Source organism: Diospyros lotus, chromosome 9 (assembly GCF_014633365.1).
Source record: "Diospyros lotus cultivar Yz01 chromosome 9, ASM1463336v1, whole genome shotgun sequence".
NCBI lineage: Eukaryota > Viridiplantae > Streptophyta > Magnoliopsida > Ericales > Ebenaceae > Diospyros > Diospyros lotus.
Window position 1 is genome coordinate 30,615,181 of NC_068346.1, and position 13,291 is coordinate 30,628,471.

Genomic DNA, 13,291 nt, shown 5'->3' on the forward strand with positions numbered 1-13,291 from the left:
GAAGAGAAAGCATGCATATAAATGAGTTATGCAAATGACATGAAACTGCCTATGTGGTAGTGACGCTGAGATGTTGCAATCACCTCTGCTGATCTATCATGTTCTCACATCTCCAAGACTTTTTACCAGTCAAACATGAGATTCTAACTTCAACTAGCCACACACACCAAGTGATGCATGACAAAGTAAGAGAAAATGCTCGATTTAAAGAAAAGTCATACTTATGCAAGTAATCACCCTTACCCATGTGAAGAAAAAATGTTCGGTATGTAGCATAAAGATACAAGAAGCACTCACCTTGCTGGTTTGGAAGCGGTAAGGTACTGTTCATAGGGTTTGGGAATGCTTTTCTACAAAAAAAACATATTTTCGAAACTCAAAACTTAAAATACTTTTACATGGGGTCCTAAGAATAAATTTAAGGATCAACACTGCAAAATTTTGCACCAAGGGGGCCCTTCACGCGCCCACACGCGCTGGGGGAAGGGCCCCCACGCGCTGCACTCGCAGCAGACAGGTGGCGCATGAGCTGCACGCGCTGCCCCTCCGTTTTGACCTCTTGATGTTTTTTGGCCCGTTCTCCCTCGTCTGGATTCCGATTTGACCTCCGTTTGAACCCACGCGACCCTTATTCAATTATCTATCAAACCATGGAAAGAAAGTTGACTTATCTTTCTGTTTTGATGTTGTTCCACTTTTTTTACGGCGGCGGTCCAAATTTTCCGACGAAGCATTTTTCCACTATTTTTGGGCAGAATTTTCTCTCAAACTCACTTCCTTTTCCTCTTGTTTAATGGTGAGATTGCCCCTTCTAAAGGCTTGGTATTTATAGGCATCCACGACGAGTGTGCCATGTGTCGCTTGGATAAGGTAGGTAATTATTGCTTTCGTAGGATCGCGCCACGCGTCCCTAGTGATTTGTGCTATTTCATCCCCTTGCAACACATGTCCATTGAAATATGTGCCACCACATGTTAATTAGGTTTTTTCAAGATTCCTCATCATTGCTCATGATTATGTTTCCTAACTATAAGTTAGCTCATTTAGTTTCCTTAACCAATTAGTAGATTCCTCATCATTGCTCATGATTATGTTTCCTAACTATAAGTTAGCTCATTTAGTTTCCTTAACCAATTAGGGATGAAATGGCACAAATCACTAGGGACGCGTGGCGCGATCCTACGAAAGCATTAATTACCTACCTTATCCAAGCGACACATGGCACACTCGTTGTGGATGCCTATAAATACCAAGCCTTTAGAAGGGGAAATCTCAACATTAAACAAGAGGAAAAGGAAGTGAGTTTGAGAGGAAAAGTTTTGCCCAAAAATAGAGTGGAAAACGTTTCGTCGGAAAATTTGTATCGCCACCGTAAAAGGAGTGAAACAGCATCAAAACAGAAAGGTAAGTCAAATTATTTTCCATGGTTTGATAGATAATTGAATAAGGGTCACGTGGGTTCAAACGAATGTCAAATCGGACGAGGGAGAACGGGCCGGAAAACATCAAGAGGTCAAAACAGAGGGGCGGCGCGTGCAGCTCATGCGTCACCTACCTGTTGCGAGTGCAACGCGTGGGGGCCCTTCCCCCAGCGCGTGAAGGGCCCCCTTGGCCCAAAATTTTGCAGTGTTGGTCCTTAAATTTATTCCTAGGACCCCATGTAAAAATATTTTAGGTTTGAATTTAGAAAGTATGTTATTTTTTGCAGAAAGTATTCCCAAACCCTGTGAACAGTACCTTAACACTTCCAAACCAGCAAGGTGAGTGCTTCTTGCATCTTTGTGCTACATACCGAACATTTTGTCTTCACACGGATAAAGATGATTACTTGCATAAGCATGACTTTTCTTTAAATCGAGCATTTTCTCTTACTTTGCCATTCATCACTTGGTGTGTGTGGCTAGTTGAAGTCAGGATCTCATGTTTGACTGGTGAAAAATCTTGAAGATGTGAGAACATGATAGAGCAGCGGGGGTGATTGCAACACCTCGGCGTCACTACCACATGGGCGATTTCATGTCATTTGCATAACTCATTTACATGCATGCTTTCTTTTCTTTCTGCACTCATTTAGATATAACTATCTAACTTGAGTGTCTCATACCCCTAGAACATTCAACGTTCTAGGTGGGTTAGTCGTGACAGGTGCCCCGGAATCAAGCCAGAGGAAAGGAAAGGAAGTGATTCTCGGATAGCTAGCTTCTTTACGTTTTAATTGTAAAAGCGTTGTACTGTGGCTTTAGTGTGAGTTTTAATTGTTGTAAAAAGGGAGTCTAAATGATCCCTAGATTCCCAGGTTGTATTATGGCTTTTCGGGTGGTTTTTGTGTTAAAAACATATAATGGAAGCCTTAAATGTCTAACTTATGGTTTTTAAAAAGCTTTCAGGTTCGATCCTTTGCTTCCGTTGGCAAAGGATTCCATAAATGCCCTTTGATTATCATGTGGTTGCTAGCGTCATCATGCATCTTTATATGTGTACCTTGGAGAAAAGAAAAGTGGGGCGTTATAGTTGGTATCAATATGTAAAAACCCCGAGAGCCCAGAGGAGAATAATATATATCGAGGATAAGTAAGGAAGGAAACAACACCAGCTGGATACTTTTGGGCTGATTGCAGGCAAAGAACTCCAGGATTAAGTGTACTTGACCTGGGGAAATCCAAGGATGGGTGACCCCCCTGGGAAGTTCGCGTAGGCCCATCAGGATAAGTTGTTCCGCTCCTTCTTATCGCTTGATGCGGGATGTTATAGGTGGTATCAGAGCTGACCCTTGGAGAAGGCGATCCAATGAGGGCGGGGAGTGGCGCCGAGGCACGAGGCCTGATCAAGGAGCGACTCCTGGCAAGCTTCTAGGATAGCAGCCTCCAAAGGGGAGAAGGTCTAGGACCAGTTATAAAGTTCTATGACGAGGACGTCATGTGCTCATGGGGAGAAGAATGTAAAAACTCCGGGAGCCCAGAGGAGAATAGTATATATCGAGGATAAATAAGGAAGGAAACAACACCAGCTGAATACCTTTTAGGCTAAATGCAGGCAAAGAACTCCAGGGTTAAGCATGCTTGACCTGGAAAAATTCAAGGATGGGTGACCTCTCTGGGAAGTTCGCGTAGGCCCATTAGGGTAAGTTGTTTCGGTCCTTCTTATCGCTCGATGTGAGATGTTATAGCTTATCTCATCAATAGACTCCCTACTTGGGTTCTAGATTTTAAGACTCCCTTTAGCACTTTTCTTGCTAGCTATCCCCTCCTTACCAGAATGCTTAATTCACTGTCACCAAAGGTCCTTGGGTGTATAACGTTTGTGCATAATTATTCTTTATGTCACTCCAAATTGGAACCTAAATCTATGAAGTGTGTGTTTGTGGGATACTCCTTAACACAACAAGGCTACAAGTGTTATTGTCCTAACACTAGGAAATTTGTTATATCATGTGATGTTTTTTTCTTGATGATCGCTACTTTTATTCCCCCATATCTCTGCAGGAGGGGACTTCTTTGTTTGGGATTCTTTGTTTTGTCCTAAGGCAGTTACCATGATTAATCCCACTCCTAGTTATGTGACAGATCAAGGGGGAGAACAACCAGTCCAAGCTCCTCGAAAACCACCTTTGGTTTATTCTCGAAGAACTTATGACCCAAAGCAAGGCTAGTCACCTTAGGAGAAAGGTCCAGTACCTAAAGAGGATGGAAGACCTAAACCTGAAGTAGTTGAGATGATGACAATACCTGATGGGAAGAATAGAGGACAAAAATTACAAAAACCTATGATTTGGATATCCCAATAGCTTGGAGGAAAGGGGTAAGGTCATGTACAAAGTATCCCATATCTAATCATTTGGTATATTTTGGATTGTCTCCACAGTTAAGGGCATTTACTACACAAGTTGATGAAATTCAAATTCCTAAAGATATCCATAGTGCTTTACAAAATGCACACTGAAGATTGTTGTAATGGATGAAATGAATGCATTGGAAAAAAATGTCAGATGGGAGATTGTGATATTACCTAAAGATAAGAAGGTGGTAGGTAGCAAATGGGTGTTCACTATTAAATATAGATCTGATAGAAGTCTTAACAGGTACAAGGCAAGATTGGTAGCCCAAGGCTTCTCCTAAACACAAGGATTGGATTATAAGGAGACCTTTGCTCTAGTTGCAAAACTAAATTCTATATGTGTCTTGCTTTCTCTTGCAACTAACTTGGATTGGGAATTTCACCAATTGGATGTTAAGAACGCATTTCTCAATGGTGATCTAAAGGATTCGAGACAGAAGGTAGAGAAGGAAAAGTTTGCAGGCGGAAGAAGTCCTTGTATGGACTTAAGCAATCCCCTAGGGTTTGGTTTAAACAGTTTAGTACAACTTTAAACCAGCTAGGGTATATGTAGAGGTAGGTTGATCATACTTTGTTCACTAAACATATAGCAGATGGTCGGGAAATTATATTAATAGTGTATGTGGATGATATTATTATTATTGGTGGTAATATCCAAGAAATAGGGGTACTTAAAGGGCAGTTACATCAAGCCTTGGAAGTAAAAGACCTAGGACAACTAAGGTATTTCCTAGGAATGAAAGTGACAAGAAGGAAGGAAGGAATTTTATCTCTCATACACATTGGATCTACCGAAGGAAACAGGCAAGCTTGGCTATAAGCCAACTACCACACCGTTGGAACCAAACTAAAAGACTAAAGATGATGGCACAGGAAATCTAGTAGACAAAGGAAGATACCAAAGGTTAGTGGGCAAATTGATCTACTTATCTCGTACATGACTTGATATAGCATATGCAGTGAGTGCAGTAAGCCAATTTATGCATTCACCTATTAGCAAACACCTCAATGCTGCTTGTCATATTCTAAGATAACTTAAAGGAACTCTTGGGAAGGGGCTTTTGTTCAAGAAAAATGAAGACTGAGGAATAAAGGGTTTTGTAGATGCCGATTGGGTTGGATCTATTGAGGATAGTAGATCTATATTAGGATATTGTACTAAGATATGGGGTAATCTTGTTACATGGAGAAGCAAGAAACAAAATGTGGTAGCTCAAAATAGTGCTGAGGCAGAGTACCGAGCTATAGCTCAAGATGTGTGTGAGATAATTTGGCTTGAAAAACTAATGGAAGACCTGCAGATACCTATAACTACCCCTACAATGCTATATAGTGATAGCAAATCAGTCATAAGCATTGTGAATAACCTAGTTCAACATGACTGGATGAAACATGTGAGAATTGATTGACACTTCGTTAAACAGGAAATTGAAGATGGAGAGGTCAATCTTACCTATATTCCTACTGGTTCACAAGAAGTTGATATTCTTACCAAAGCCATGACTAAATAAGGGTTTGAATTGATTAGAGGCAAGTTAGAATTGAGAGACATCTATTCGCTAGCTTGAGGAGGGAGTGGTGGAGAATATATGGAATAATTCCTACCATGTGGTGATAAGAAGAGATTGGGATGTGATAAAAGAGATAAGATGATAAGAAGGAGAGTTTTAAATTAAAGACAACTGAGGAGATAAAGAAAGGATAAGAAGTTACAAATAAAGTAGTTCCATAAAGATAGGAGAGAACCATTTTCTAAGTTTGAATCCTATCTTATCTGTCGTACTATATTTAAATTTTGTATTTTGAATTCCTGTATTCTAGGAGCAAACTAAGGCCTGCTCATGTATATATACCTCATTGGAGATCAAATACAGGTGTGAAAAAGAATTCATTTTGTTCATCTCCAGTTTTACCTAGAGTATTCCTACTTCAGGTTTTCTATTTGCTTAAAACTAAATTGGTAAACAACTCGATTTATTGTAACTTTTTCCCAAACACTCAATTCCAAAGTTTCATAGTTTGGCTTGTTAGCTTGATTCCTCTATAATTTTTATAATTCTGAACATTTTCTTTATTCTTATAAATAGGCACTGAAGCTTTATTCCTCCACTCATCAGGCATCCTTTTCAATTTAAGGATCTCAATAAAATAATTTCATAACGAAAAATGCCCTATTCTCTCATGTATTTTCATGCTTTTGTAGGGATAATTTTTTTTTGTCCAACCACTTTTCTATTCCTTATCTTTTTCAAAGCGTGTCTTATTTTGTATGGTAATGTATGTCTAAAGAACATGCAATTCCCATTTTCTTCAAAGTTACTAAGATGCCCCATCACATCACTTGTTTCTCCACCTTCATTGATAACTTTGAGAAATATTCCTTCCTTCTCTCCTTGACCACCCCCTGATTTATTAGTACTTCTTAGTTTTTATCTTTTATTCATTTTACTTGTCTCAAATCCCTTGTTTTGCTTTCTATCACCTTAGCTTGTTCACATGGATCTCTTTCCCCATCTTTTTTATCAAGTCATTGATATAAGTTCTTAGAAGTTTTTGACTTTGCTTCACTAAATGCATTCATTCCCCTTTTTTTGGTGAAAATATACCTCTTTATGTTTTCTTCATTATGGCATGCATGTAAAGTTTTGTAGGAAGGTCACATAATTTTGATTTTTCCTTGTACCAATTCATTCCACCACCCAGACTTTTTATGGGTTGAGACTTTTCCCTTCAGTTTTAGCAGAACCATTTTTGTTGTGTTTCACATAGTTGGAGTAATTTTAATCCCCATTTGGTTAACTTCTCCTTTTGCAATCCAGTCTCTTTTATCACATATTTATCCTTGAAAATAGCTTGCTTTTCACCTTTTGAATCCTGCCATAGGATTCTTTGGCTTTGTTTTGTATAACTTTTTCCCCACAATGTTTTGATATGGTCATTAAGGACCATAAATTTACATTGAGCGGTCAGGACTGCTCTTAGTATGACTTTATAATCCTTAACATAAGAAAGTTGTTTATTTTTGGGTAGTTGATAAGTCATTTTTGTATGTTGTCTTGTTTTTTTAAACCTAGTGTTAGCTATGATAAGTTCATATGTCTTGGTGAAATCAGAAATAGCTTTAACTAGTTATTTCTTTCTCCAAATCCATAACCTCCATGTATGTCGCTATAGCCCTTCCCTTCTTTGCCCACATGACTATTAAGTCACCTCCAGGACCTCCTATAATGGTCTTCTCTCCTCTAGGCATTTCTTGTACCAACCCCACTAAATCTTTCCAAAAATTTTGTCTTTTTCTATTTTCCTTACCTGACTTGTGGTGTATATGTACTAATAATATTCATAATCTCCTCTATAATAAATTTAATTGCAACAATCCTATCTCCTATTCACTTCTCATCCACTACCCCATCCTTTAAAGTCTTAACCGTAACAATTCCCCTCTCCATTCCTTGCACAATCCTTCCTTTTGTACTGAAGTTTATATCCAGATTCTGTCAATATTATAGGCTTCTCAAACTCATCTGTTTAGAGGCATATAATATTATTTTTTCTCCTAATCAATACGCCCACCATGTCCATGGAATTTATTTTTTGGATTAAAAGTCTCAATATTTGATGATCCTGGACTAGCTTTATTACTTACATTTGTCAACGAAAATGTGAGAAACCTTGTAGATTTACAGTACTTCTGGGTCCTGGTACAGCAGCCCTAGCTAATCTTTCACTGTACTTGGGGAATATAGTGTGCAATTAAGAGGGTTACACCCTAACAATTTTTTCATTTGTTCTAGAATTCATGATGTTTGATCCAATGAGTTTTACACTAGTTGTCAACTATATAATCATATTAAGGCAAACTAGAGATGAAAGTCAAAATTGGTGCACTGGTTTTCCCTATGAGATGTGAAGCGTATGGAATCTGGAGAAATTTTCAGATCAGAAACTGGGGAATAAAAGCATTAGATTTCCTTGGGTCACACAATTAGTAGATATGTGTGTTAGAATTTGATGTGTGTGTGGACAGTATATTTAGAAACCTTGATCAGGATGCTATGGAAATGGCAACAAATTTAAATAATATTGGGAGCTTTATTGGATGGTCTTTTGTTCTTCAATAAAATTGGTTAAGGAGCTTACTGAAGTGGACCTGGTGTGGTGAAAATTCCCAAGGTGCCATGCAATTTTTTTTTTTTTTTTTTTTTTTTTTTTTTTTTGTATTTAAGGAAACTGACGAACACATACTTCATTGCTTGCAAACACCTGTATTTGTGCATGCTTTTGTGAGAGATGTGTCTATGCCCTTGTTGCCACTGTTAACTCCATAATGGAACTGATATATACTTAAACTTGGATTGCCCTTTCCACTTTTGGAGTTGCCAACCGGAATTCTAATTGAATAGCTGAGAAAAGCTTTTACTGTGTATGTAGTTTCAGTTGATATGAAGGTCATATTCATATTCATTCTTACATAAAAGTTCATTAAATGCATTATGTTGTGATGTGTGGTTGTAAGGAAATTGCTGGCATTTTACATTATGAACATCCTGATTAAAATTTCAGAACAATAAATGATCCAAAATATAGTTGAAAAATCTAAATGTCACAAAATATGTAATGGACTATTTTGAGACACCACTTCCCTGTTCTAGTGTGTGGGGAAGTTGAATTTATGTACGAATGAAACAAAGATAGTGCATTGGTTTCTACAGTGTCTGCATCATTGATTAATGCTGTCTTCTTAAAAAAATTCCCAGTGTATAGAGCTCTGTGAAAGTGATGATACACTTGAATTAATATAAGGAAGCCTTTTTCTTTAGTGGTTCTGATTTCTGGAGTTCTTGATGTCACAGGGTTGCAACTTAGTTGTACAAAGGGATAATAAAAGATTCATTTTCCTTGATATGCTTACTTTGGAATGTCCAGGTGAGAATCAGGTGAGTGATTCCATTTAAACAATCCAGCTAAACCTTATCTCCCTTCTCTTACAGTGTGATTGGGAGAGGGGATGAAATGGAAATGAATAGATGAGCTTTCTCCTTCTTTAGAAGAGACAATAGTAATGGAATGGATGGAAAAACTTTCTATCCATTTCCATATTCCTTTTGTCTCCCCCAAATTAGGGAAGAATGGATGGAAAACTTCTTTTTGTGTTTTGACAAAATTAACTTAATCGTTATTTAAAAAGTCCAATTTGCCTTGACTAAACACTATATCTTTTCGTTAAAAGGGTATAATTGTTTTCTTTTTAATATTCTTACATTCCCACTAATATTCTTACATTCCCATTGCTCTCCCAAACAAGAAAAAACGTTTTTCTATACTTTCCATCCCTTACTCTCCCAAACAACGAGAAAATCACTCTCAAATAAATCCTTATATCCAAGATTCTAATAATTTTATTGCTTGGCTATTTATTTTGAAAAATCACTCTTATAAAAAAACAATGGGCATAAAATAGTATCTTGGCTCTGGTTGTGCTTTGAAATTTAAGAAAATCAATTTAATAACCAAAGTCAATTTCTATTGATTCATCAGATGGAGATGGCGAGAAAAATGGCGAAGGTGGCCTTTTTGAGTTGTATGGAAAGATCCAGAATGCCGTGGAGGTTAGTGCCTTAGCAGGTAGCAAAGGGAACATCTCTATTATGATTGATGATGTCTCTCTTATGGAGGTGGCTGCTAATGGGTCTTCAAATCATGTCTTGAACTTTCTGCATTACTGCCTCACTTTAACGACTCAATTTGTAAGATACAGCTAACTTTTTTATAATCTCATTTACACTTCCAGTTGTTTCATTGAGATTTCTAGAAATTTTACTTTGTTCTCCTTGCAGGTTTGTTCATTGTTTGTTCTAAATCATGAGGACATCTATTCAAGCATGGGAAGACCTATGCTTATTTTACAAATGGAGTACCTTGCAGAAGTTATTGTAAAGGCAGAACCTTTGGCCACTGGTTTGGCAGCTGATGTGCATGGACAGGTAGTGTTGTGGTATACTTGAATTTACTCATGCATATGAGGTGGTTTTCATGGTTTCAGTCCAAGATTCTAGGTTGCAATGGAGAAAACTTTTGCGCTGGTATAAGGCTACCCTTAATTTAAAAGATAGATAATAATGTTTAAATGGGAAAAAATATGTAATTTGCATAGGTTAACAAGTAAAAATCTAATTACTTGGCCATTGTTGCCTGGAAAGTAGCATGGCCTGTGACATTGCTGCCAAACAGTATAATGAATTTCAAAATTCAACTAGGGATTAATGTGTTATGATCTCATTGATCCTTTTTTTTTTATTTCTTTTTTTGTCATTTGGGATTGTATTATCAATGGAATCCTCCTTATGTAGCTTTTCTTTATAATGGATATTTGTACTCAGTACTACATATAAAGAATAAAGTGGAAAATAATTTCTTCCCCTGCACATGCTATGCATCTTAGACGTGCATTTACAAACTTATTTTGCTCATATATATTATAACAAAATCATTGTAAAATTTTGACATATTTGCTCCATAATTAGGACAGATTCAAGTTTGGTGCTGTCTTTATACTAAACACAGACACAATCTGCTCTTGATACCTGCTATTTACCAGCCAATTAGTTGACTTATTTATGCGTAAATTTTGTCATGGCGCTAATATATTTGTGGATTATATGAAACAATAAAAAATATTGGAATGTCAGGGTTTTAGTACTTGTGGAGAGGGGTGTTGTAGTCTAGATGTTTGGGGCCCACAAGATAATTAAATCATTAATTTTATGGGATTAAGTTCTTAATTTTTACTCTTATCATGGCTTTTAATATATATTATGGGAGATTTTAAGTGGTATTTGATTTAGGATTAGTTTGTCAAGCTGTCTAGGTATTTTAGGGGTTTATCAAGCTTGTATAATGACTTCGTTGAGATATTTATGGAATGAGGGTTTTTGACGTTGAATAAATATTGATGGCTGGTTTTTCCTCATGTCCTCTGTTTCCTCAGTTGGCTTCAATTTCTTACTCTCTTCCCTATTTTATTAACTCCAACTTCATGCAAGTTCCATTCCAATTTCTGTATCAGACCAGAACTCGGTCCATTATCACCAGCCTCTACTCATCATTGTTGAAAATGCTGCTGTTAGTGCAAGCATAGTTTCACATCATTTTAAGCATCAATAACCAACAAATAGAGAAATCATGGATCAACTTAGAGACACTATACTGAAACTGCAACAGCAGCAGTCTTTCTTGTTGAGGTTCATCACCTATCTCTGAATTGCAGCCTCATTTCCAAGAAGACAAATATGTTAATAATGTTGTTTTTCTTATTTTGTCTGGATTATGCTGTCATTTTGTTGATTTTTCATATCAGAATTATTTCCAAGAAGACAAGTATGTTAATAATGTTGTTTTTCTTATTTTGTCTGGATTGTGCTGCCATTTTGTTGATTTTTCGTATTAGAAATTTCCCAGGGCAAGTTGTGCATTTTTATTAGCCTTTTGCATATTGTGGCATAGGTTCAAGGTGATTCCAGTTTGATTTTTCTTCCCTTCATTTGGTCTAGGCGACTTAGGTGTGAAATTATATTAATTGTTTAAATGTTGAAGCACACTTGTTGGATATATTGTCATCTGAAATTACCTGTTTTGGAGCTTTTATCTTATACCTTTTGAACGTGGGAAAAAACATAATATACCTTTTTAACTTGGAAGAGGATAGAAACATAATACAAGTTTTCAACTTAAAAAATATTTTTTGAAATTTATAGTAGAGAATTCATAAATCCATTCCGGTAAATTGCATGAAATTTGCAACCGAATTAGGTTTAATGGTATATATTGGCCTGCCAAATGTTACTCTTGTGAATTGATTTTACAAGAAAATAAATATTCCAGTAGAGAGAGAGAGAGCTTCACCTGTTAATGACAAGCATCATGGTATTTCTTCTTACTGTTATTGCTAATTTTATGTTGCCTGTAATTATGTGTTGACAATTATTGTCTCTTTTTTTTTGTTTTTGGTTATGATCAGTTGACAGTAGTGAACAAAAGAATTTGTGAGGGTCTGTGGAGCTCACGGAACAAGATGGGCAATTTCCACTTCAGGGTCAGAGAAAATGCTGTGGAATGCTTTTATCCAGGGAGTCGGACTTGAAGAGATGATTGTATAGTGAACATAACATGCACCACCAACTCTTTTCTCTATTTAGAATACTGAATGAGAATATGTTATGTTGTTGCTGCTGCTGCCGCTTTATAGATAGATGCTTTCACAAAGAAGAAACCATCCTTTCATTTCATGTATTTGGGTTTGCTTTCTTTCTAAAGCGTTCATCTCAACCACGCTACTTTTTGGTTGATTTAAATTTCAATGAAGAAGGTGCTTGCAGGCCCCAAACCTATCCACATTATTCTGAGAACGAAGAAGACCCAAAGCAGCTTGCTGGAAATGGAATTGGAATTTGGGACACTTGGACTTGGTGGATACCAAATCATCTATCTTTGAAATTGATGTTGCATTCTACTGGCACCTGTAATCCTAATCCAAATTCAAATTCAAATTCAATATACCCACTTGCCAAGTTTAGCTCGCTTTAAGTCAGTATCAGAATATCATGTTATTGTTGTGTTGTAATGTTATCTATTTTATTATTTAAACAAACAAGTATATCGATTTTTTTTAAAACTTCGTCAAATTTTTTGAATCTGAGTCATGTCATTTAAAAAAAAAATGAAAGTAAATAAAATTTAAATTTATAATTAACAAATATATTGTATTAGAAATATCTGTTTATTTTAAAAAAATAGTAGAAATAACATCGTATTGCATGCAATTGAATAGCCTTATTAATCGGGTTGTCGTACTAGCAAAATGAAAAAAGTGTTGATCAAACGGTGTTCCAAAAATGGGATTAATTAATTATTATTTATCTATTATTTTGTGGTTATGATGATATGAATAGGTAACTTTTTAATTTTTTGTTTCATCGTCCGTTTTTTTCAGACCCACAAATTTTGAATGCCTTTATATTTAGGGGATTTTTTTATTTATTTTTAAGATTTCCATATTTGGTAAAAATATATTTTTATTATTTCTTCAAACTGTTTAATTATATTAAATGACTAGAAATGACTTCTAAAATTAGTCGCGTGAATGTTGTTTTATATTTACTTAAGTAATTTTTATTATTTAAAATAATTATTAAAATCATAACAAATAACTTTGACTTTAATGGTAACATCATATTAGGCTTGACATCTTTATCCAACTACTTAGGTATATTTGATAATATAAAAATTTTATAGAAAACGTTACCTACGAAGAATTAAATTTTATAATATAACCTTTAAAACATGTTTAGACTTATTTTTTATAAAAAAAATTAATTTTAAGGAAATGGAAGATTTTATGTTTTATAAAAATTAAAAAAAAATATTTTCTTTTCTAATTAAACACAATCAAACACACCCT

The 13,291-nt window shown here is 35.9% G+C and overlaps 1 protein-coding gene across 1 annotated transcript in view; it reads left to right on the forward strand.

The window, feature by feature from the left end:
- Nucleotides 1-12,410, forward strand: part of LOC127809904 (elongator complex protein 6) — a 36,636-nt gene extending 24,226 nt beyond the window's left edge. Inside the window, exons 2-5 of the mRNA XM_052349077.1 lie at nucleotides 8,688-8,760; nucleotides 9,373-9,581; nucleotides 9,672-9,818; nucleotides 11,852-12,410. Of these exons, the coding sequence (XP_052205037.1) occupies nucleotides 8,688-8,760; nucleotides 9,373-9,581; nucleotides 9,672-9,818; nucleotides 11,852-11,974 (552 nt within the window). The 3' untranslated portion in view covers nucleotides 11,975-12,410. The remainder of the gene's footprint in view (nucleotides 1-8,687; nucleotides 8,761-9,372; nucleotides 9,582-9,671; nucleotides 9,819-11,851) is intronic.
- The last annotated feature ends 881 nt before the right edge of the window (nucleotides 12,411-13,291 follow it).